The 27,240-nt window shown below is 38.6% G+C and overlaps 1 protein-coding gene across 8 annotated transcripts in view; it reads right to left on the reverse strand.

Moving 5' to 3' along the window:
• LOC145974940 (agrin) overlaps nt 1-27,240 on the reverse strand; it is a 324,984-nt gene that overhangs the window by 195,154 nt on the left and 102,590 nt on the right. For 6 of the 8 annotated variants that reach the window (XM_083105059.1, XM_083105058.1, XM_083105056.1 and 3 more), the window contains one exon: nt 6,949-6,981. The exons of the other annotated variants lie outside the window; for them this stretch is intronic. In XM_083105059.1, the coding sequence (XP_082961185.1) occupies nt 6,949-6,981 (33 nt within the window). The remainder of the gene's footprint in view (nt 1-6,948; nt 6,982-27,240) is intronic. 8 annotated transcript variants of the gene reach the window in all.

Genomic DNA, 27,240 nt, shown 5'->3' on the forward strand with positions numbered 1-27,240 from the left:
CGTAGAATTTTGACAGTGATGATTTGTAGCGCTCGCACGAAAAACAGCGAACTTTTATAAATAGCGCAAGACTGAAAAATATATCAAGCGCGAGCCTTCGACTCTCATCGGCGCAACTGGCATTCATCTGAATGAAAAATAGCATGGCAACAGTTTGCCACAAGGATGAACAATGTTTTTCTATATAAATGTTGCACTATCAAGGGACTTTGAGTGGAGGGGAGGGGGCGGAAAGGGGGAGGGCGAGAGGGAGATTTTTTGGCCGGGAGGTATAGTTATCGGTCCGTTGCATGCACGGACATATAAATCTATGACTGCCGATAACCCGCTTTTCAGAATAAATATCGTTGCGTTTTTCAGTTCTACCAGTGAGGCGGGTCCCGCCCGCTTTTTAAATAAACATATTGCGACGCGTAATCCCTTAATACTCGCCGTTTGTCGAGAAAAATGAAACTGTCAGCGACCGTATTCTCGTCAATGTCGATCCAACATTTTCGTAGGAACAAGGACGGTTAATTCCCCGGTATATATAGTAACTGCGAAGGAAGATTATACAAATCTGACAGTTATGTATATCAGTCTCTTTTGCAAACTGTTGTTTCAAAACAACAGTTGTCGATTTTCTTGACGAGCGCGTAAAATCGCGCGACAAATTTTAAATATATTTACCAACGCGAGACGATCTTTCGATCGCGCTACCGACGAGAAAATTGATATCGAAATGAACGAGGGGAAGCCAACGATATAAACGGCATTACACGCTCGCGTGAAGGCTTATTGAAAGCGGCACGCGTTACTCGAGTGACGATGCGACTGATTCGGTCGCGCTACCAGAATACGCTGGTCGTTCATGACAGCGAGAAGTGACACGATCGGTCACGCCGCGTGAAAGATTTCATTTAAGGTTTCCATCGCGTGCAGAGAGCGACCGCAGAGATGCGTGACCGGGTTTGGAGGACCGTCAGCGAAGCAGCGATCAATCACGCTGTCGATCGATTAATTGATGTCAATGTCAAAAATACTGAACGCTTCCGCAATTTCCACCGATTTCGCAGCTTTAAAAAGAATAAAAGGAAAAAACGCCTGTGTAAAAAAATAACTAAATTGTATTCGAGCCCCGATTGAAGGTAGAACAGATTTCGTCGAAGGCTACCGATGTATTATTCATTTATGATGATTATAGCTTTTTCTAGGTTCCTTGCGAATATCAATTAAAGCCAATGTATGCGATGCAGACTGTACTCTGAAATAAGATAGTTGCGAAGACACAATTGTCAGATTCTCTTGCCTTACAACTCGACAAGGAACATGTTAAATCTGTAAGGTACGTGCTGAGGAAGTCTTAGACTGGCTGTGACGGTAATTCCGGACACGGTTTAACCGCACTACCACCATCGCCATCCTTAACAGCCGCATCTGTTCTTCTCTTGATCTTCGTTCTCGTCCGGAAACACGAAACTCAAAGTTGCGTGAACAGGAAGAGCAGAGAATGGAATGAAGTGATGCGAAGGAGGATAGAAACGGAGAGTGAGAAATAGGACAAAGAAGCGGGGGAGAGGGACACTAGAATAGAAATAAAGGAGACATACAGAAGAGAGAGAGAGAGAGAGGGCGGGGGAGAATAGCTAAGATAGTCGGAGGAAGGAACGCGGAAACTTCCGGTATAGAACACTCAAGCTTGATTGCCGACGACGAATTGAATTAAACGCTAGTAGGAAGAGCTTGTGGAGGAAGGGGAGGAGAACAAGGAGGAAACCAAAATTAATTCGAGCTCGAGCGATTAGCGCGAATTAAGTTCCGTCTCAACGAGCCGTCTCGATTAATCGTGCGAGCGCACATTGCAGATTGCCGAAGCATCCGACTAACCAATTGACAAACACGCACATAGCCGAGTATATACGTCCATTATTGCGTGTTGTTTCGCCGACAGTATTGAAAGTTGAAATAATTCAGTTAACAAGAAACGAAAGTTTTAATTTCACTCGAATTTAATTTCAAACCTTTTATCATCAATTAATGCTAATATTTAAAATAGCTTTACGTTTTCTGTCTCACTTTTTGCAACGTGCTTTGCTACGCGACGTCTCTGCAGTAACGTCACTGGAGATGATGAAAGATTGAAAAGAATGCAACGCAAAAGAATGCAGCACATTATAAGTATTATCGGCATCATTATCCATTATCGATATCTATTTGGGTATGTAGGACGATCGCATGTGTGCATTTCCCATATGGTTATTTTCTTTGGTGAGGTTTACGCAGAATATGCGTAATACATTACCGGTAATGCACATACATAAGCGATTTTTGACGCTATTGAATGCCACCGTATATTCAATAATATGTGCGATCCACTAGTGTAGTTTCGGGATAAAAGGGATCGGAAATTAATTTAAGTGATCCGATCGTTGAAAGCAAACGATGTTATCTCGCGATGAAATTCGTTCGCCATATTGATCCGCATAATGTTTCTGTTTGGAACGTATCGTATATATGTATTATTTTGGAACGAAACGCTCTCGTTGTAATTCAACATTGAATTTTGAATATAACTTGTTAATTTTTAAATTGAAAAAAAGTATTGCTTACAGTTTTCCATTAAAATTGTTTGTTTCATTATTTTTTTAAGCTTATTACAATAAATTTATCACAAGCTTCCTAAAATCTCTCTATAATAATTATAAATTTCTCATATTACATATATATTTATATTTAGATAGATTCTCTATCATGTCGCTCAGCACACATTAACAGAAATGTACATATTTACACAATAAATAAAAAATGAAAGCACAATTTTCCATATTCGTGATCAAAGCTGCAATGACGAAGAAGCAATAAATCCTCCCAACGTAAAAAAAATGGAAAAGTATGAAATAAAGTGCAAGCAAATATATGCATTAGAGTGCAGTCAGAACTATGTAATATTCCATAAGAAGCGGAAACTTGACATAGAATAGATTGGGATACTATACATCGCGGGAAAAAGAATAAAAAAACATTTATTTTACGTCATTTTTTCCTTGCGCGAAGTAACTATCGGTAATCGAGAAAAATCCGGAATTAGACGAATAATCAGTCCAGCTCTTGATATACCATCGCTCGAAATTTTCAAAGCACCGTGTGATACCCTCGTTAGGGGCGGGCTTCGGGTCACTTTGGAAAGTTTTAGGTAAAAACCGACGCATATTCCGGGGCATTATACCGGCATTTGTAACCGAGTGTGTCGCGCGGCGACCGCGCATGTAATGTATACATTACCCGAAGCCGATTCCGCACCGCCGTTGGCGCATGTACGCGTACCATGTCGCGATGTTCGCGACATTCGCGTGTGCGACACACGTGCACGAGGGAGTGCATGGGAAGAGTGCATATAGTTCGCATATAGCACCGCAACACACACACCCACGCTCGTATAAGGGCGGCGCACGTTATGTTGCGCCCGGGGGCACGATAATTCAGCAGAAAAACCGCGAAACATTTGTCCAGCCGCCATTAATTCCGAAACTGCCCCGACATTTCTGGCGAATCTGCATAAAACCGTAACGTACCACTCGATAATTCGACCGATACGCTCGTGCGCGGGTACCCTTGGTCTCCCTCGACCAACCCTCGTTCTCCATTCTTCCCTCCAACTCTTCCCGATTCTCTCCCGCCTCCTCTCCCTTTGCCGCCAGGTGGTCCGGATCGTGTTTTATCTGCCGTTTTTTTTTCCGCGCTTTGCACTCTCCGCAATTCCCTGCAAATCCGCTCGATGTCACCGACATGCGAGGGAGGAAGCGGACCCTTTGCGATCGTGTTACACGATACGGCGCAGCCAATAGCACTCTCGTTCCGCTTCCGGCCAAACTATAATACACTCTATCTGCACACGTTCAACTTTCATTTCTCTCTTTCCCTGTATTTTCATTTCCGCAAGTGCCGTAAAACATTCTTTCGTTTCAAACGTTTCAGTTTAATTTATCGTGACGTAACTCTGTCCATTTGCAGATGTGCAGGTACGCGATATGTATATGTAGGTACCGATACATTGGTAAATGAATTGAAAATACATACGCGACAATACTAGTTTAACTCGCGTCTCTCAAAAAAGAATTCATAATTGATTCAAGTGAATTCTAGATGTCATCAGAATCTAGAAATATCTCGGACGTCGAGACTCTTGTGTCTCGAGTGCTGATACTATTTCTGCGGCTTATATACGACTGTTACTGCTTAATGCAACTCAAATTTTAATGCAATTCAAATCGTCAAGCCAGCTCGTCATTCATGAAAGTAAATCAAGTTTAGATTTAAGTTCCGTAAATTTAGATGGGGATCAGAGAGATTGAAAATATTTTGCGGATTACGTGCGTATCGCGATATTTGTAATTAATTTTTCAAAAGCATCGGTAAAATTGCGAATACGGCGGGACAATGTTTGTGCGACGGGCAAAAGGAAAGAACCGCACAATGGCTGCGTATTCGTTTGCTTTAACGCCCGTTGCCTTCTAATTAAACCGACCACCGAAAACGAGAAATTGCAAGCGAGCGGTTTTTTTACGGGGTCAATGTGCACGGCCAGTTGGCCGCCACAAGTTAGTAGAAGAAAAAAATGGGAGATTGAGCCGCGACTAATTTACTCCGATTGTATTAATTGAAGGGTCACGCAGAGATCGTTTAGTTCAATTTTAGCGATTTCTTAACAAGTTTAATAAAATTTACAAAAAAATTTTATTTTAAATTTTTTAATGAAAGTAAAAAAAATATATATATATATATATATATATATATATATATATAATACATAATACATATATATACATACATAATACATACATAATACATATATATATATATATATATATATATATATATATATATATATATATATATATGTGTGTATTATGTATTTTCAATTTGATTATATTATTATATTGACTTTATAATTACATTTATATTTTATAACGCTATATATTATATTCTGTTTTGTGTGAGGTAAAAAATATCTTTAAAATAAAATATTATAAATCAAGTTATGAAAATTATATGATAAAACCATATAAAAATTGTTTATAACATCATGGTAGAGCACCTGTTTGAATAAAAGTTGAAAAACTGGAAATAATATATCTTGCAATGTCTTTATTTTTTAAAATTATCTTAATCTTATAATTCAAACTATCTATCTTTCTGCCATTGCTCTTCCATTCACGACCGTTCGCTGACATAGATTGAAAAAGCAGTCCCATTATAAATAATTTAAATGCATTGCTCGAGAGTAAAAAGCGCGGATAGCAAACTCAACGCTAGCAAAATTGATACGATGCGTTTTCCACTTTTCTTGCGACGCGAATGCCAGTCGCTGTGGTCAATACATTTCCGGACATATGTGTGTATGCATCTGTATACATATGCAATGGAGATTTTGTATATTTATTTATTTATTTGCCAGCTCGCGCGCATCTCTTCTCGTCTCGTTTCTTCTATGCCATGTAAATTTATCCCGGAGACGAGAAAGCTTTCACGAATTTCGATTTCTCTTACAGATATGAATCAAAAAAGATGATCGTAGATCAATGTGAAACCTGATAAAGATATATATTTGTTTTGCGATTTGTATTCCTTTTTTAAGTATGTTTGTATGGAAGTGAACGGACTATAACGAGGGTCCACCATAAGTCTTGTAACAATCGGACAAATCGTGTCTTGATTTTGTAGCATATTTTATAGAACTGTCGCAAAAAGTTTTCGATTCTATCGAAGGGACACGCAAACGGAGACGAAGGATGAAAAACGAGAAGAAACAAGAAAAACGGGATAAAAGAAGGAGAAGAAGAAGTGAAGATACGGTGAGAGTAACACACGAGTACAGATCGTTGATCAGGTGCATGAAAGGAAACCCCCTTTCCTCAATTCTGCCGAGTTTCTCCCGAAGAATCCTAATCTCCCGGCATGGCACCGATGTAACGGAAGTCGCTTTTCCCGCTCGACAGTCTTGGTCTCCTTTTCTTCGCTTGATACACGACAAAGGTAGTCGGATAAACGGTTCCGCGGCATCGTCGGGAATCTACGGGATTACTATCCCGGAGCCTAATCAGCCAGATTGCCTGCAACTTGCCGTCCTTATCTCGACGGTACGCTTTCCCGATCTCTCTTTCTTCTTCTTCTCCTTCTGATTCTGCGAGCGATGAACCCCCATGAACGACCAACCCCTTTAACATCACCGACAGTGAGGATCGCTTCGCGAAAGAATACTTTTTCCTCTACCGGATACGACTTGTGATGCGCGCGCGTACGGGAATCTTTGGCGAATTACATGGAATTGGCTCTCCTTGCCCTCGAGATGCAGTCAAAAGAAGATGAGTCGCTTTTCATGCAGCGTTGAAAATTGCGTCAAATTTAAATAAAAGTTAAGACACAAACGATGTAATTTCTCACAGGCAAGCAGATTAACAATTTCCTACTCTATACAGCAGTATTGTTAGAAATATTGCTATAATAATTGTGACAGAAAATACAGACAGAAACTACAGATAAATATATGCGTAGAAATTATCTTGAAATGATTAAAGTTTATTAAATTAAATTAGGCAACTATTAAATCAGGCAATAGTTTTTTGGAATTATTATTAATCATAAATTATAATAAATAATATAGTAATAAAATATACAATAAAATTTCTTGAATATACATATATAAAACTTTGATCGAATTTACGTAACAGCGAATCGTAAATATTTTTTTGTAAATCACCTCTTCAACTGTGTCGTAAATCGTTGATTACGTATCAATCTCGTAAATTTCGAAAAAAACAAAACATTAATATCGATTAATGTACGACATTAATAATGTACGAGGTTGGATGGAAATTTCATCGCACACTCTTTTCAACATGATAAACAATCGATAATTGAGAAGTGGCGCATGCGGTAATAATTGTATAGATTGTTAGATGGAACACTCACCCGCGTTATTATTGGCGAAATTTAGATCCTTACCTGAAACAAAAGAAATAAACATTATTGGCATACAACACAGATAATAATTGTGTGTTGTAGATATCGATTTCAAGATATGTCAAGTTGTGAGATGCAATTTCTGGATTAAATTAAAATATCAATACAAATATAGATCAACTTTCACGATCGATAAGTACCAGGATTGATTTTATAAAATAACCTTATAATTTTTGCAAGGAACAACTAATTAATAATATTAACTCTATTCCAATTTATTTTAAGGCTAATAAAGCTCTAATTTGAAGGCTCTAATTCGAGATCATCTATTTCAGTGGAATTAGATTCCATTACATGTCGATCATTACTTATCGATATCTGAAGATATTCTCAGTTCATGTTATTATTATCGAGATTAATTTTATTAATATGAAAAATACCCGACGATGTATTTCGCGAATAACTTCATTCATTTTCTCCCAGAACAACGCATGTAATCCGATTTAACGTCTCTTTCTGTTATACTTATCGGATTAAGCGTAATTTCAGCGACTTCAACTATATACCAAAATGTTCGAATTTAGTTAGACACGCGATCCTTCTTGTGTTGTACACATATTATTTCATGTAAACTAACATGTAATCCGCGCGTGAGTAATCTACCCAAGCACGGAGTATTCGCGCAGTTTGCGTACAGTTACATATGATCCTCTAGAAACATAGAATCAAAGATGTGTATAAGATCGCAGAAATAAGACTGACAGATCTTTTGCACCTCTCGCTTCCAAATATTTATAATATAAATATTTATAAATAAAGTATTTATAAATATTTATAAATAATATTTTATTCGCAAAACGTAAAATACGCGACTATTTTGATAAAAATTGATATAAAGTGACAAATCACATAAAAGGAGCGCTATATTTTTAGGCCAAATTTGAAATAGAAAAAATTTAAATTTAAATAAAAATAAAAATTTAAATATCTTGATATTTTTATATTAAAAGAAGATATTTTGAATCCAGATGAATATAGGATATAATCATATATAATTAAATTATGTGTGTGTAATATATATAATTATATTCTATATTTATCTGAACTGACGATTTTTTTTATATATTGCTATCACATGTATTATCGTATAAATACGATTGCGCACCGCCACGAATTAAAATACGATTGGCATAATGCATGTGACTGGCCATAAAATTACGAGAGAGGCAACTCGATGCAATATTTACATGGTAATGGATCTTGGGAATACACGACGTTTTTCCCTCTTGCGATAAGGAATGCACCGTCGTCTGCAGCAGCCCGTACGGTCTGAGATTCGTGCATTTTCGCAGTGAATCTCAACTTGCTCCTCTCGGTCTCTCGAGTCGATCGAAACGTACCGGAAGTCATTTCTCGAGCATTCTAAGCTCCGCAGCATGAGATATATATATATTTATATATCCGGTTGTTTTATTCATGCGAAAAGGAAGGATTTCCGTGGCAATAGCACTTTTTGATAGCGACTCTTTATGGACGTTAGCGAAAGGGACATGTCGGGGGATGCTTCGAGATACACGAACGGGAAATGAATGAAAAATTTGCTAAAGATGTATCTCGACATGTTCGATAATGACCGTTTTCGAGAAAGTGTCACCATCGAGACTATTCTTTTCTATGCATAACTAGCATATCTTTGAAAAAGCCTACATTTGCCATTCACTTGCAGTGCCTGCTGAGAAAAACATTAAAAAGCTATAGCAAATTTCTATAATATTATTATATTCCAATTACGAGTAAAAGTAGACTGTATGTTTTAACCGAGAAATACTGAATCGTGACATTTGAAAGTAGTAACGATAAAATTAATAAACTTGCAAGCAAGTAAGTTTCAATTGATATGTAAATTTATATTCTTTCTTCTCTCTTTGATCAAAATCTAAATCATTCAGTTTACAATCGTTTAATGCACTCGTCGTTCGCTCCGATTTTACGACCGTCCTCAAAATAGATCAGTCCTGATCCGTGTGTCGATCCACTTTCATCAAGAATAGACGTGTAATGCGGAGCGACCATTTCAGCGTGATCGATAGCGCCGGCGAGAAAAATAAAAGAGAACCGCAATGCTTCTGTCTCCGGTCGGAACGATCCTCGGAGGACATCGACAAAGAGCGCTTCGGCCATCACGAAGATTACCGCGAGAATCCACACGGGGCAGTAGCGGCCGGGATGAGGCTGATTTATTTGTTGTCTAACGTTCCCGACGAGTCCCTCTACATTATTTACCTCCCCGCGGCAGACGAGCGTGCAGGATACAAAAGGTGGATTTCGCATTCGATCGTGGGATCAATGGATCTCGCTTGTCGACAAAAGATTTACTGCCGTCCTTCCATCGCGACGAGAAGGGGGTCATCGTGAAGATACCTTTATCCGCGTGACGATCCACCCATCAGCTTTCTCTTTGTCACCCGGATCAAACACCCCGTGTACAAAACAGATAGAAAAAAATGCAAATTGAGGAAGAAATATAGCCGTATCTTGCGATCTGAAGAGGAAAAATCGCCGCCGATATTTTTTAGACTATTGGATCCGACGAGAATGAAGCAGAAGATAACGTAAACATAGGCTGAAGAAAAAGAGACAAGACTCGTATTTTATGTTATATTTCTATCGGATCATTTTATGAATATTTGTTTAAAAATAAAAGTATAAAATTGCATAAAAGAAATGAACGAAAAGTGCGAAAGAACACTTGTCTGATCGCACAAATTTTACATCACTCAAACAATAAGACATCTCATGACGCTTAATTATGCGTCAGGAGAAAAATCACTCAAAGATGCAAGAAAAAATGTATAATGATGGAAAAGAAGAAACGAGGAAATAGCTCAGCAAAAGAGACGCGAAATTAGATATAAGGACAGTGGTTGAAAATGGAAAAATGACGTAAACAGCATTTTGTATCGACGCGTACTTTTCTTTTCACCCTTGGCTGTAACCCTCTCGATGGGCTTAAGTCCACTCTCCGACTTTCCTCTCTGCTGAGAATTTTTTTTTCTTTATCTCGACCGCTTTCGATCAGTCTGAATCTACCACTTAGCGCGATCGTCCCCCTGACAGGAGGGACGCGACAACCCTTCGAGGACGAATGGATGGATTCTTCGTTGAACTAGTAAAAGCAAGCCGGATTTTAACGAAAGAAAAAGTCGAGGGCTGGGTAAAAGGGGTAGCCCCGGTGAGGTAAACTCAACGTGCGACGACAATAGGGAAAAAGAGTCAATTTCAAAAGTGGCTGCCATTAAAAGTAGCGAAGAGAAGCCTAACGAAAATTACAATCGCGCATGGTAATGTCGCGTTTGCGATAAAATAACAAACTAAATGAAAAAGTGAATTTATGAAAAAAAATTGAGACCAATATGCAATTATCTCGAGAATTAATGGAGCTAATATTAGTTTTGTAGACTCGCTTTTAATGCAACATCAAATTAAATTTAATTAAAAAATACAGACAGACATATTTTAATATAAATTGCAAAATTATACTGTTATGACTGATAAAAGAATTAGTTATTATTAAAAGAAAATATTAATATAAATAAATAATAATATAAGTATAATATAATAATATAAGTATTACTATGTTTTACTGTGTTTCCAGTGTTTTTTCTCATGTTTATTATAATCACGTGAATTCCAGTATAATATAAATTTTCTTTCGACTTGATCATAAAATGTCAGATCGAAATAAGAGAAAATAACAACTATATCACTCCGTATAATTCTGGAGATATATTTATCAGATTCGTGTTTTCCGCGGATGTTTGCATCTGATATCTCTCGGTCCATGATCATATCCATATTTTCATGTGCGAATATGCATAAAGGAATCCGTGTAATATCGATAACATGTCATGAAAAATTAAATATCCTTCGGCATATGCTGTTCTCAAGATGAGTAAATAGATTACGTCTAGATTTTTCCCTCGAATTTTAATCTCTTTGCGAAAACAGAGAAGGCAGAGAAGGCAGAGAAGCATAACTCGCCAACCGAATACAGAATTTTATTCAAAATATTTCTCGTCGAATTTTCAGTTTAATGCTATTTCATTCACAATCTACTTCCACAAACAACAATTTCACAAAGTCGTCCATTACTTTATGATATACGTGCAAAAAGATGAACTTAGAAATGAGATAATATTTGAAAAAACAAAAACGATATTTTTTTAATATTGAATTCTCATCTTTTTTCACGTAGCTACGCGTTCCGCGCATGTTATCGTAACAATCTCGCACGCGATCCGTCTCCGTACATTAAATAAACCAACGTCTGCAATTCACTATTTTAATGGACATTCGCGAAACGAACGGGAATACGCAACTACAACCGTAAAGAGGGTAAGATGGAAATATCTAAACCGCAATTTTCCTCCTCCGTCAAAACTCATTTAACCCTCGATGAAAGTTTATAGCCGCGCAATTCTCGGGGAGTCAACACGTATATTCAACAGATCTTTATTGTCGGTGGGATCATATTCGATCATCGAGATAAATCATAGCTTGTAGCTAGTCGGTCTTTTAGATGCTCGCGATTGGCTGGCGTTTGCCAAAGTGGAATAAATAGCATCGGCGCGTCGTACGCGAGCGAGATGAATATTAAGTCACAAGCATTTATCTTCCATCCTTGAATAATATTAAAGTTCGTAAACTTGACGACAGAACATTCAGATATAGATTTTAAAATTTGAGTCGCTCAATCGCTCGTGCTGACGTTTCGTATATCGCAAGTTTTGTATGAATTTTAAAAATGTTTGCTCATATGATTTGCTTAAAAGGAAAATTAATAATATATATCACAATGATATTATAATATATAAGAGAATTACAAATTATTAGAAAAAACATAACTAATATTAAAGATGTGAAAACTTAAATTAAAGTCTATTTGATTCATACTAGACTTTTCTGCCGATACAAAATAAAATGAAATGTGAAACAAGAACCATGTTACAACTAAAAAAACTCACGTGAACGATACAAATAGAGAAAACGTTTAGCAACTCATTTCGACCGAGGACAACAGGATCAAGCATCTTCAAAGGAAGAAATCTCTTGGAACTTTGACACTCCGAAGTTACGGTAGAATTCTCAATGTCCCTTTAGGTGATCCTTGATGCAAACATTTCGATTTCACTCTTTCTCGCCTCTGCTGCTTCAGCGACGCGGAAAAGCGATACATGACTTTCTCACGCGCATGCCATTGTCGTTCTCGAATGTCGTCGACGAGGCGACAGCGTTTTAGATAATAAAAAAATCGGTGACGAAAAAAAGGAAGAGTGCGAGAAAGAAAGGAGCTTTATCCTTCTTCGGAGCGACCATCGTTCGTGGGATATGGGCCGTAGAACAGATGGGTGTCCCGACAGGATAGGAAAAATGTATTTCCCCCAAAATTATTCTTCGGCTCACACTTCTCTATCCCATCCGTCCTCCCTTTTCGACTCTGTGCGACGCCAGGGCCATCCTTTCCGCCACTCAGACGATCCCGCGCCTAAAGGACGCCTCCGTCCGCGCGCGAATCTTCCGTTTATCCGCCCCGATAAATCCTCCGACCGCCGCACCAGAGAGAAAATTTTCGCAGCCATCGGATCCGCGGGACAGAACGCTGTGTACGTTGGACGGGATGATATTTCATTTCAATCTCACGCGAAGTTTACTTCGCGAGAAAAATCCCGGAAGTTTCGTAATGTTATTGATGATCGATATTACATGGTAAAAAATTGCGTCCATATATTAAAATTTTCTTGTGTTACCACGTTTTTATTAGTACTTTAATGTAAAATTAACATACAATTTATGTTATTATTTTTATAACGTTTTCATGTGTCACATTTATGTCAACTTTATAACTTAACACTTTGTATATGTCTCTTAGAAATGGAATATTATTTTGAGTATTTTTAACACAATCATTTTAAACAATCAACATGTCTCAAAGTCAGTTTAACATTCTAAAAAAAAGTTAAAGTAAATCTTGAAATAATCTTGAACTTTGACATACAAAATAGTCAAATTTGCTAAAATCAAATGTTTCTATTACAAATAATTTAAATTAAAATAATTACTATTATATGTTAATGTTCTACCAACATTTCTTACGAATTATTGTAACTATTTTTTCATGTAATTTTTAATTAATTTGTATGTTATTTTTACATTACACTTAAAGTCATAATAACAAAAATAAATGTAAGATATTGTATCAATTATTTAACATTTTTAGTTTGCCAATAAGTAACATACACGACGAATGAGTTATTTTAACTTAACATTTAGAATGGACTGTCTGGGACATGTGAAAAATGTTATAATTAACATTTTATTTTTTACTATGTAACGAGAATATCCGAACTTTCGAGACGATAAAATAAAAAATAAACGCAGTCGCTTGTTAAGGAGATTCAGACAAATATATTCTCCATAATGGATGCCGAAAATGGAAACAACTGATCATTTGTTCGGCATATGTGAGAATAGCATTTTTTTCATCATTTATGTTTCACACATTATTTTCTACAATTATATATGACTTCAATAATTAAATCAAAAATACATATCTAATTATATTTTTCATTTTAAATTTGACGTATGATTATATGTTGAGAAAAATATATGCTACTTGCGTAATTGTAATTTTGAAAGGAGCGCAGGGGTTTGTTTAATTCTACACGTACGTGTCGCGTTAGGCGACTTGATTATTGTCTCTCTTGTGTGCGGTGTCTTTCCCTTCCTACGAGCTTACCAACACAGCGCAACCCGACATTTCCGTTGATTTAAAGCCCCTAATCTCGGGGTAGAAACAACCCCTGCAGCCGGTCGCGGACACCCGTAGAGGCACGCGGTACAACATCGTACGGTGAAACGGATCCGTACAGGCGCAGAGGATAGAGAGGGTTGGGGGAACTCGACGGGGATGGTAACGGAGGGTTCGAGCCAAATGGCTGACCGTCGTCTGGGTGTTTCGAATCAATTCTCGCCACTGGTGAGAATTCTTGGTTAACTAAATACGATTAAATTTTGTCTGATTTGTAGTATAACTTAATTACACAAAATAATAAAAATAATATTTATAAATTATGTAAAGTGTCTCTAATTTATTATAATACTTCTCATACAGATTTTTCCATCATCAAATTCAATTAAATGATGCATAATTTTTTTTATAAACGTTATTTAACCAATTGATTGATTTGAAAAGTAAGAAAAAATGTTAAATAAAGTGCAAGTTAATTTTTATTAAAATTTCTAAAAAAATTTTGAAAAAAGGGATTGTTCTCGACGCTCATATATTCTTAAAACAAATTTCAGCAAAGTGACTATAGTTCACGATAATTTGACTCTTTCGATCGTTTTAATCTTATCAATTTTGAACGATGATCTGGTACCACGCGGTGGTGCATGAAACCACAAAGGGATACTAAGGTTCTTTCGAGGGGAGAGAAAAAGAACAACGGCAGGTTCTTTCTTTCGCACCAGTCTGAAAATGGCCGTTAGGTAGAGGAAAACTGGGAATTATTGAAGTGATATTGGAAACCGATAAGGACGCAGATGAGAATAGCCCGAAATGGACGTTATTAGATATGTGTTACGTGGCCGTACGTGGTAAGGACGAGTGGGACGAAACGCAGTTAGCGAGATTTTAGCGCGATTCTGCGCGAGATCCAATAAAACTGCCTGCGATTTAGCACCGGCCTCATAAAGGAATATTTACGAGATGAAATATAGCGATTATCAATTTTTAATATTAAAATGAGTCGTAGCTATTGAATGTACAGTGATTTTAATAAAGTTTTTTAGATTTAATTTACGCGAAGTCGAAAAAAAGACATTAATACGTCAGTATTGTGTGTATCAACTTATGGTTAAATGCGTCAAACTTGATTAACGTTGCTACTTTCTTTGCACATGTATCATAATCCAGAAATAAACTCTAAATCTCTTGGGAAGATGCGGCGAGATAACATGATATCACGAGAAGATGAGCACACAGATTAACCGCGAAATCTGTTACGTCAAACAAAAGCGCAATAAAGGCCGGTTTGCAATAACTGAGAGATAGTATGACCGCCGTAGCTAGGTGGATTTAGTAGCCTCGGCAAATCATGAAATTGCTTGCGCTCAATAAATGTAATTAACCCCAGTCGCTCATTCGCAGCGCCGTCGGCCGTGCATCTGATGGCCGTGATGAGGAATATTCATAAAGCCCGACGTATAACGTCGGGGATCCGAATTAAAATTACGGGTGAATCGTATTTACGTCGGCCAAATATAATAAGGCACGCGGTTCTCATTCTTCTCGGACGGCCGGCTCGTATCGTTTCGCTCGAATCGTAAAGGAAATTGACACTTGTTGACAGATCGAGTCAAGCGCGGTGAAATCGGCAAGAATGATACGCGAGTAATTTGCTCGTTCGCAGGAACAAAACGAAAACGCAACTACATCGCAATCTTGACGAGTATGAAAGGTACTTTATTGAAACGCTCGACTTTGTGTGCGTACAGTGAAATATTAAATTGGTGGGATATTAAAACGTGTCTCACGCGCGGAGATAACTCGCTGTCGCGGAGTGTATCTGTCTCTGCTCTCTCTATGCGGTTGCGCTTGAGCATTTATTACTGCGAACGCCGCAAGGAGAAGCTTTGACGTAATTATTTCGCATGACTGAATCGGTATACTTTCATCGAAACGCGTTCCCGTGATAAATGCACGGCAGTAGCAATTATTAGCAACCGTTATAGAAAGACTAAAATCAATAACCGTGCAATAAAGTCGTAAAGTGACTTGACTTTATGACAATATTTAAAATCGATTTATTTAATGATATGACATCCCTTTTCTTGCGTAAAATTTTTCATCAGGAAAGCTCGCAGAAATGAATACGGGAATATAGGACGAATCCAAAATAGCCGAGCTTTTTAAAATCTGGGAGGTTTTTTTAGCCAACCCGTTCAATTCCGTTGAAGATATAAATGAAAAGATATAAAATGAATTCAGATTTTCGCGAATAAATGTTATTTTTTTATTACAATATCGAACGGCGACATTTTATTTCCAGGATCTTTTTTAATCTCGTTTGATCGTAATTAATTGTTTTTAAATACGATATATTTGACGGAGAGATTCTGGAAGCTTTGTTGCGAAGCACGAAAAATGCTACGCTTCTCGGTTTTCCCGTCGTACTCTTTTTGCTCAATTAGCCTTAAAGTCTGATTACACTGGTGGTGGTTCCGTCGTTTTCCAGCCGGCGGAATCGACGAGAACAGCGGAACATTTCCACCGGCGAGATCAGACGTATCCCGAGTTTCATTGGGATACTTAGGTCCTCGATCGTACTAAGCTTCACAGTTAACGCGGTAAAAAGACGATCAGAAAAAAGAATATACAAAAGAGAGGTTTAAAAATTCAAAGGAGAAGAGAGGAAGAGAGAGAAGAGGGAAAGAAAGGCAAAGCGTTAGAATCGCGGAAGAATCCGCGGCAAAATTCTCAAGTAGTAAGGTTCATACTATGGTCAAACGCAGCTGCAAACGCGGGTGAGAGGGAGAAAGGAAGCAGGCGAAAAACCGCATTGTTCGTCGAGAAACAAAAGGATCGGCTGTGGTCCGACGATTATTCGCCCTTTACTAAACCGACCGGCATAAAAGGGACACTTGAAACGAAGCAAGGGGGAGGGAGAGAGAGAGAGAGAGAAAGAGAGAGAGAGAGAGAAGGAGGGAGAAAAAAGCAGATATCCGAGAAAATAAAGCAAACGCGACTCGGCCGATTGCCAGGACAAAAGAGCGTTAAACGGAAAAGCGGCGAGAGTATAGGTGAAGTGTGGCGGCAAGCGGAGGGGAAATGGGAAAAAAGACAGTTGATGCAACAGAGAGGAGAAAGGATCGAGCGAAAAGCAAGTGCGAGCCGGGAAAGCTAATTAATTGATGAAAAGTTTGACGGAGAGTGGTAGGAAAAGAACCGAGGCAAAGAGAACATAAATGACGGGAATATAACGGATACAAAATGAAGCTACTTAGTCAAGTTCTACGGAGTTATAATGCCTTTAAATTCCATACTCTGATGCAATGTAGTGGTCCAAGATCGCATAAACTAATTTTCAGTTTTTACTAAAGGTCTCTTCTTAAGGTAAAAAAGACAAGTGCTCAAAATTTAGATCATATTTACAAACATATTTATATACGAAAAAACGAAATCAAGAAAAATATATTTTGTTTCCTTATAAAATACGTATTTACGTATGCAAAGAAAATACCTTGAAGCAACATTAATAAAGTTTAGATAGTAAAGACACATTTAACTGTAATTTTAACTGTAAGTTGGCACAATATTGACATATTAATTTTTTTTTTCGATTTTGCGAAATTAAATCTGAAAGAATTTTATCAAAATCACTGTACTTTTAATATTCACGGCTCATTATAACGGCTAATATTAAAAATCGATAATCGCGTTATTGCTTTAAAATTAATGGAAATATTAGACTTGCAAGAAAATTGAACCTCATTTTATTTTAGATTCTATTATTATTTATTTAAAAATATAATTGCAAATACCAATTGTGTGTATTAAGTAGAGACACTTGACAGATCATGTCTGAGGAACGCTATACGTTTGCATCATAAAACACGCGAATAGCGAGAGAAGCGCTTTCATAACTTGCCGGGCGTATGCATCAATAGATAACAACAAGAATGAAGTTTTTCCGTGAAAAAGATGGAGCGCCAAGGTATAGCTTGGCACAGCGCCATTGTGTCCCCTTCAAGAATCTTTATATGGCGGAAAGGTTGGCGGAATAATGCGCTTCCTTCGGGTGAACGTCCGGTTTTGCTTTACTACGTGTTGAAAAAGTCGCAGGAAGCGAACCGTGTCGTACTTGCGGAATTACTCTACGGAAGTTTCGCCGAGGAGCATAGACGAAAGAAGAAACTTGTATTGTGGATTCAAGTATCCATATCGTAAATTCTCGGCCTTTATTCTCTGTATGTAGAATTATAGAGAAAAATTTGAAGAAGTACACATACTAGTATTGCGATGGAGTGATACAAATTTTGAAAATTTAAGGCACTGTCAGAAAAATAAATTTATAATTATTTAAAATAAATCAATATATAATTATTTAAATAATTTTTATTATTTAAACATAAGGGCTTAGAATAATTCAGACCTAAGTTTTAAAACAAATTTACTTGTTTAAATTTTGACTAATCTAAACCAATGTTGTATTTACATAAATTCAATTTATACAGTTATTAATTATTATTTTAGAAAAATAATTATTTTATATATTATATATTTTCTCATAATATATGAATATAATTATTAATCTTCAGCAAGATAATACTATTTACGCGATCATTGAAGTGTCTCAGTGGGATCATCAAGTCGAGAAGCAACTGCTCAACGATTGCATCTGTGAAAATCAAGACAAAGTGAAACTACCTCATCCTCGGAGAGCGAATGTGCAGTTATGAGAAATAAAACTACATTGGCGACGAGAGTCACTTTCCGTCCGACGATACAAGGTCAACAAACGCGCTAGTCAGGCTTGAGAAACCTCTAGCTTTATTATATTTAGCGTGAGCAAACAGCCGTTCCTGCAATGTACGAAGCCGGGGCGAGCTAATGCTACTTCCAAAGTGACTCCATTATTGCAGTCGAATATATTATACAAACATGGCCGCAACGCTGGTTAAGACCCACACCAGACACCTTTACCCGCCCTCGTTCACTGCCACCCCGGACCAAACTCACCCTCGACGCCTTTATGCATTAGTGATGAAGTGCTTCCTCACCTGAAATTGTCTTTCTCGCCGAGACAGGCGCCGGCACGCCCGACTATCCAGGAACAACCTTTGTTCCCGATTGCGAGCTCGGATGTCGCCTTCATTCCTTGCTATTTTCAGTCACTTGGGACAGACGGACAGAAATAATTCAGCACGATGTATCAGCGGCAGCTATGTATGTACCTTCGACCGTATATTCTTTTCTTTATTTCATCTTGCGTTTCTTTCTTTAGTTGAATCAAAGAAATGCGGTGACTGACGTATGAGCTCTTGGGGAATTATCGCCAAGAATCAAAGTGAGCTTAGAAAAAAATAAATAAATAGGTCTAGAGATTAATAAATTCAACAATTTAATAACATATTGAAACTATTTTAAGCAAAATAATCAATAAGAGAAAGCGTATATCAATTATCAGCTAGATTGTTCGAACAATTAAAATTTAGAAAGAGCAATAGTTTTCATCGTACGAGAATATTTTCCATTATCAAAATTATCTCGCGAGAGAGATCGGAGAATAGGAAAGAAAAAGAAGAATTATTCCTCCAATTGCGCTTTAATGGCGAATATCACGGCTCGCTATCTGGTGCTGATCGACTTGGACCAAAGGGGATTTCGCAAGAAGCAGAAGAATCGAGTTGAGGTAGACTTCATCAGAAAGGCAGCCCGGCAAGGATGAGATTATTTTTTTAATATCCGAGATACTCTGGATCGACAGATACGAGGTAGAAGTTGGGGAAAGGAGCGACGTTATGGGGTACGGCGGTCGACACAGGGAGCGAAGAGGCGAGATTAATTTTAGAAAAGGAAAACAGGCGATATTGGTTCATTTGAATATCGCGCGAACCCGCCACCCGTGCCCTCGCCTCGCTTCCAAGAGCCGAGAGGGAAACCCGGTTTTATGCCTGCTACCTCGGAATATCGATAATATCCTTCCGGACGAATAATTTTATTTCTATCTAGCTGTGTATACGTGTGCGGGATATATTAGTTCCTTCGGATCTCCAATAGTGGTTCGGCAACTTATATCCTCCGTCGCGTTTGAACTTTGCATACGTGCCGTCCGACCACACACACGCTCTTTCTCCTTCTCTCGGCGTCAGTACACCGAACGCGCTTTTGCGCTCTCTTATCGTAAAGGAACTTTTACGAGCCATCCGCCGTAAGACTTTTTTGCTAACTTTTATACGTACATATATGGAATTTTACGTATGGGTTACTTTAGCATACATCTCTCTCTCTTTCTCTTTGCCAGCTATACATCTTGTAGAATCATGCTCATACGCGAGTCGTCATATATTATCCGAATGCGATTTATAAGAGAAAGCTTGACGTATTATTATGATAGCATCTACCTCGTAGCGTCGTAATGTGCCTACTTCGTGAATTGCTCGGTAATATAACGAGGAAAAAGCGCGTTTTTTTCCACATACCAATAGTTGCTACGGTGAAAAACAAATGTGTAAAAATGTGCGTTGACAAATATTGAAAGCTTCATGAAATCTTTCGCATGTATACGTATTTAACTTTACTGCAACAATTTCTCTTGCGTAAATATTTTAACAAAACGTTTTTTTGTTTTGTAAATATTTAAAATGACCATCGAACAGTAAGCGTGTATAGAAAATATCGTACCATTTTGTTATCTCGCAGACTGTGTACTCAGATGCTATAATCTGATATAATTATAAGATAAATACGCAACGTTACAAATGCGTTCAAACGTTAAAGCAATTTAGTTAAAAGTGTATAGAAATGTAATTAATATTTTCACTAATGGACAAAGTAGCTGTTTCTTATCTTTTAGCTTTAAATAGAAAAAGTGAGAGCCGGGAAGTAATTACTTTGTAGAACTCCCCCGATTTTATCTGTACAATGCCCGAAATCCCGATTTACGTCCTCATTATCCAGGACGATACTCGTGTTATCGGTGCCACGATCAGAGAGAAATTCTAGAAGACACACTCCACACAAAAAGGAAACAATTATCTGCATCGAATCACTGTAGGCTAAATAAAATATCTTTCCGCGACATTTAAAACTCTTGTACAATTGCAACGTATAAAAATAACGATGTAATAAATAAATAGGAATATATGGATGCTTTCTCTTGCAAGCTTTTATAATTATTTATTTTATTCTGTCGTATATTTTTAATATATTTTCTCTTGATGCTACATACATCATTTCTTGAGTAATAATTTTTCAAAACATTCTTGAATCTTTTATTTATTTAAAAAATTATTATTTTATTATTTATATATTATTCATTTATTTTGTTTCCATATCGCTTGTTATTTATTGCAAAAACAAATAAGAACAAGGTTCAAAACACTTGATTCTCGTGCACGATTTTTCCTTCCGGTTAGATTGGGTTCATATACTTGTGTTAACTTCAATTTTCTTTTGAGCACCATAGGTATGGTAAGGATGGCGGAGAGTCAAAGGCGGAAACTGTATACATATACATAGACGAAAGCGCGTGTGCGTCAATGCGGAAAGTAAACGTACAACTTTAATACCGTCTGACAATTTAATGGTCCTCTTTCTTTACTTTTGTCCGTTGTGGGAGGATATTACCTGGTGCGGCAAGCAGGAGCTGCTACGAAAAAGCAATTCGAAATGAAAGGAAACGACGGCGGCGGCGGCGGCGAAACTACGAGAAGAAACGGCTTTATTCGCCGCTGCCGCCGCCACAAAGAATAATTACTACGAATGTTGAAAAGCGTTCGCAACACACCGCGAATATACACAAAGCCGGGTAGGTAGCGGTAGCGAGTCGAGTAGCAAGTCACTCGCTTATCTTCCCCGTTGAAAAATGTAATGTGCCGCTCGACTTGCCTCGAAAGTACCGGGTTTCGTGTAAAACCTAACGTAAGCTGCCCCGTCATAGCGCGCCGACCTTCCGCTCGACCGGTATCGACGTATAAAATGCATGTGCGACGAAAATGGGAAAATACTGAATGCGCCGCTCGTAAGTCGTCTCATACGGAAAACATTACGAATATATCGCCAGTAAAATAGAAACCTGTATATCATTCACGAGCTTTTCGTGCCCATTCTCTTTACGTCTGATTTATTCGCGGCGGTCTCAACCTTTTCCTCACCCTCCCCGCAGCGAAATGAAATGTACGAGCGCGAGACAGAAAGAAGCGGTTTCCCAAAAAAGTATGTATCTTAATTACAAACATTTACTTTGTTCGCGAGTCCGGTAATTTTCCCGAAAAGCGTTTAAAAAATTCAGACGGAAAAAACTCATATACGCGCGAGTATATTAAAAATACTGGGATGATTAGTAAACATATCACGGAGGAAAAGAAAAAGCAGCTTACAATGTTTAATTTTAGCGTAATCTTGGGGACTTAATAGAAAATTACAGTAGCGATTAGCGTATCGGAAAAGATACATATATTCTTGCGGGATGAAATAAAATCATTATTTTCCTGATTTCCATCGATTTATTTATTATTTTTATTTATTTTACTTCTAGCGACTTTTTCCTAAGGAAAACGCGAAATTTCCCTTTAAAATAGCCGCGCGTTTTGGCTGACCGGTATTATTCGGCCACATGAATGGATGGAAATTGCCAAAAATAGCCGGAAACGGATGTGCGGAGGTGGCTGCCCGGCGAAGCCGAGAACGAACGGACGGAGGGGATGAATTTGGGATGCGGAGAAAGGGTATTGGACCCACAGTGCCATTACGGCAGTCGCGAGAACCGACTCCGGTTGCGGAATATTATTGTACCGATGTTCGATCAATGAACGCAAGCGTAATGGACGGATGTGTGGAACAGTGATTCTTCGTAATACCCCCCAGCGAGCGCGCAGCTGTCATATCTCGTTACAGTGATTATTAATAATTGCGTCAATCACACGGTATTTTATGTTGCATCGAATCTATGTAGTCGCGTGAATATTTTGATTTGACGAAAAACAAAAGTAATGTGTCGACAGATTTTACTTGTGTTAAATATCGAGTAACACTCATGTTACTCGATATTTTATTATTCGATTACAGTGTAAATAATTTGTTTGTCTAATTTGTACTGTATAAATGAAACGCGTCGATATTCGATACAGGATTTAAAAATAAAAATATTACACGGTGAAAAAATTTTATATCAAAATCTCTTAACACGATCTTCTACGTTCAGAGAGTGGGAGAGAGACAGAGAGATTCGAAGCTAGCTCTCTACATTATGTAACGAAATTCTGCAACGCGCGCCGTAACCACAATTATCTAAAATTCCGGCCGGGCGACACGGAGCATTAAATAATAATCGCACCCATCTTGCATAACTCCCGGTGGAGGAGGGAGGAAATGCGCGTACGACATGAAAACGTCGGACTATTCCCGGGACAGAGGGTCGCATTACAAACGCGGAAGTTGCGAAATAATTCGTCACGCTCGGATGTGTATGTACAATGATACCTGATCCGTGTGGTGGAGGAAGTCCCGCGGTGGGGTCGGGTCGGGCTAAAAAGTTTTTAAATAATTACATAGAGCCGCGAGAGAGAGGGTTGCAGAGGGTTGGATGCGACGCGACGCGACGCTACGCGATGGCAGTGATGATAGTAGTAGTAGTAGTGGTAGTGGTAATAGTAGTCGTAGTAATAGTGTGAAGTAGAGCAACGAGAAACGGAATGGAGCGAAAGGAGGAGGGGGAGGATGGCAACGGTGAAGGGTTGCAATTGAGTCGGATAGCGGTCGGGGTCGTCCCTTTTCCCCAACCTCTTTCTCGCATCGTTCTCTTCTCCTCTTCTCGCACCCTCCTACCCCTTTCCCCCCCTCGCTCACGTCTCCGGGCATTCGCCGCCCTCGTTCCTCCCTGCGGGCATTAATGGGAAAAGTTTGCTTTTATCTTTTAAACGCCCGGCAACACTACTAATTTCTAACTTCGGGCGTTACTTGTACCTACTCCAACGGCCTCGAGTGTACCGGCACGACCAGTAACGCAGTCACTACTTTCCTGACCGATAGAAAATCACCGCCATTCGTTCTATCCGCGCGCGGGATCTAATGGGGCAGCTCGGCTTGCAAGAAAAAAAAAGAAAGAGAGAGAAAGAGGAAAAAAGGAAGGCAAAAAAAGAGCCATCGGCGCATTTCTCGATGCACCCCCTCTCCTCCCCCCTTCGATCGGACGCCGCCGCCTCGTTTCAGATCGGCGAATCGAGACGTATTTTATTTAGAAGTTGGAGAGCGAAGTGCCGTAAGAAGTTTGCCAATTTAACATTATCGGACGTCTCCTTTCATTTTTTTGCCCCCCCGCCCAGAATCTACCACGTCAGCCGCATTTGAATAAAGGTCTCACTATCCGTGCTTGTGAACAATGGTATAAGTTTAAATTTAGCTTTCGCAGAATATATTTATCTCTCTCGTTTAATGTGAAATTAAAAAAGAAACTTTTATTTTTGACAAAAATAATATATTTCACATTATTTTCTTTCTTCTTTTAAATACATGTTTTATCAAAACACATGTATTACGAGGCGAATTTCGAGGTTTGGAGGTCCGTTTGATTCATTATCTCTCTTTCGGATTAATGTATAATGTCAGCGGTATTAAATTTGCAATGTACACAATATTTCTAATGAATAATGTGATGCTTTTTAAAGTCGACAGTGGTATTAACGAATGTTGTGTTGAAGTTTATAATCGCTTTAAACGCGCATAGAGACAGTTTCTATCTCCGTGATTTAATTAGACAATCTTTGGAGACTGTTGCAACGTCGAGGACAATAACGGGAGAAAACGCGAAGCCGCTATTAAGATGCTAAATCTCGTTTAGCTGGATCAAAACCGTCACGCTCGAATGTCGCGAAGGGCTCCCGGGAAAATGAAAAAACTACACCTGCCACGCCCCTGTTTCCACGGCGATAAGACGGATTTTATCTCGCGTTTAAAATAAGTTGTAGGACCAGTCGCGAAGGAGCAACGCCACTTGAGATAATTATACGACGGTGCCTCTCAGACGTAGGATGTAAGTTTAAATAGATTGAATAAGGAAGACAGTAGAGAGAAAGAACTTGAGTTAATTAAAAAATACATTATCCACAGTTACATACAGTTATATTATACGCCCTGTGTATTTTTTGGCACTGCCGGACGATTCGCGATCTGCGAAATTGCACTCTACGATACGAAACGCATCTTAATTTCGAGTTGATTTTATTTCGCGCTCCGCATTTGGTTCTTTGGCGTCGTGTAATTTCCTCGACGAAGATATTACTCCGTCCTTTTTTCCTTTCTTCACGAAACATATTTATAAAACATAATTATGTGGCAAGACGACTTAAGGTTAAGTCTCGCTTTGGCCATTTCTACTTTGTATCTCGACTGCACGCGACTCTTTTGCGATGCTAACAATATTACTTTCTCTCGCTATGCGTTAATTACGAAATATAATTGCGAGATAACTTATAGGGAGCAAATTGCATGGTCTATAAAATTACTCGGAATCCATTAATTTTGTGGCTACTAACTTTAGCCATTTTTTTTTAGATATAAACATGTTTAACGAATTTCTTTCCGCGATTTATTTATCCGAGAATTGCCGAAAGATATCAAGAAACGCCGTCAATCAAAAGGATTACGTCGCGAAGGGATTCAACCTGATGAGAAAATAAGAGGAGCTCGCGCCGTTTTAGTTCCTTACGAAACGATTAAACGGATTTCACGTCGCACTTAAAATAAATCGTTAAGTCGGCCATGTCGAAAAAGCGCAACGTCTCTCGTGCGGCAATTACAACGCATATCACCGCCGTCCCCGTTTAATTAATCCTTCCTCGTTCTCCCATAGAGCCTTCTTACGGCATGTACCAAGAGAGCACGAAGAGAATTGGAGAATATACGAGATAATCCTTCGACGACGAGCTCGGATTCCACGCGATTATTGGTCTTTCTCGCGCATGATTAATTAACTCGCGTCGAGCGATAATATGTCTACCTTACCTTACCGACCTCGCTTTTGCCACTGTGTGTATACATATATATATATACTACATAACATGCATAATACATGTACATATACTATGATTTCTGAGATATCGTGACGCGGAGAATTTTCAGATCGAGGCCACCTGATAAGAAAATTGGTCACAACGTATTAATGATTAATATTTAGCATAACATTTTTAGATACGATAGAATTACATAACGGAAAGAGAGTCTACGATGTGCTGCTTATATAATAAATTCATGCCCGTATCACGTTGCGGCAAGTATAATTGGGATTAACCATTATCCGCTAAGGCTGGCTTATTAAAAGGAGTTAACGAGCAATAATTAACTTAAGATTTCCCGAGTGCAATATGCAAGAGTGTAAAGTGCAGCCAATGAACACGGATTTTGTCGAAATATTCCACGCTTCGTGCCTTTTCCACGCGCGAGATAATTATAATGTATGATTGAACTACTCGTTTTGAAGCAGATTAATAAAGTATATTAATAATTAACGTAACGCATTTCGAGATCGCTTTGTAAAAGAACAAACTTATATTGTCCATAACAGATTATATGGAGCATAATTAGGGTTAACCCTGCCCGTCCCATCGTACAACATTGTTAATCCTAGTAGAAGGAACCACGATTGGCCGGCCGTTTCGTGTCGTGGCGAGCCGGCAGATAAAGCTGTCCGGAAGTAGTTTAAGCCAACCACGGACGTAACTACATCTGGACCCATTAGGACCGGAGATACAGCTCGTTACAAGACAACGAGCTTTCGACCCTGGATCCCTCCGAGTCCAGATGCTAATGGTAATCAGGGACCGTCGAAGGGTGATTCGAATCAGGATACGAAGTTTGATCCCGCCTATATAAGATAAGATAGAACGGTTTCCCTTTTGTACGAAGATAAGGCGAATGAATGGGTCTACTTAATGTATATGAAATTAATTTTACACGATCATCTACCCAAGTAGGAGTCTATAAATATTTATTAACGCGAAACGAAGCGATGGGGGAGATCGATAATGACGAATCCTGACGATATTCCGTCGCGCAGCGACTGTTTCTAAGCGCCTCTCGCAAAGGAGATTAAGGGAGCCAATTACATTGATAGAATACCGTATGCACTCGCATCGCGTGTCTATGCACCTCGCTACAGCACTTCGCGTTGATTAATTCAACTTCCATACTCCAGAGCTGCGTGTAGCGTGAACCGGTAATATCCTCGATAAATGCAACACGTACAATGTAATGCGCTGTAAACTGACACGCTTAATCGGTTGCTTAATATTCGTCGAAAGTATGCCGCATCTGAAGAAACATCGATCGAGCTGCGATACGTGTTGTATTGCTATATCGTTCTAAGATCTCGCGTTCGGAACGTTTGCGGCGCGGACGGGAAACGTTCGCTACACGAGAAACGCGCTCGTTGGTCTATGCAAATTACTGCTAGAGAATGCAGCCGACTTGCGGTTATACCGTATCAGGCTTAACGTGCATTAACATACGTAAGACTCCACCGC

Source organism: Camponotus vicinus, unplaced genomic scaffold (assembly GCF_025532165.1).
Source record: "Camponotus vicinus isolate PSW18456_S1 unplaced genomic scaffold, iyCamVici1.0 SCAF_7, whole genome shotgun sequence".
Lineage (NCBI taxonomy): Eukaryota > Metazoa > Arthropoda > Insecta > Hymenoptera > Formicidae > Camponotus > Camponotus vicinus.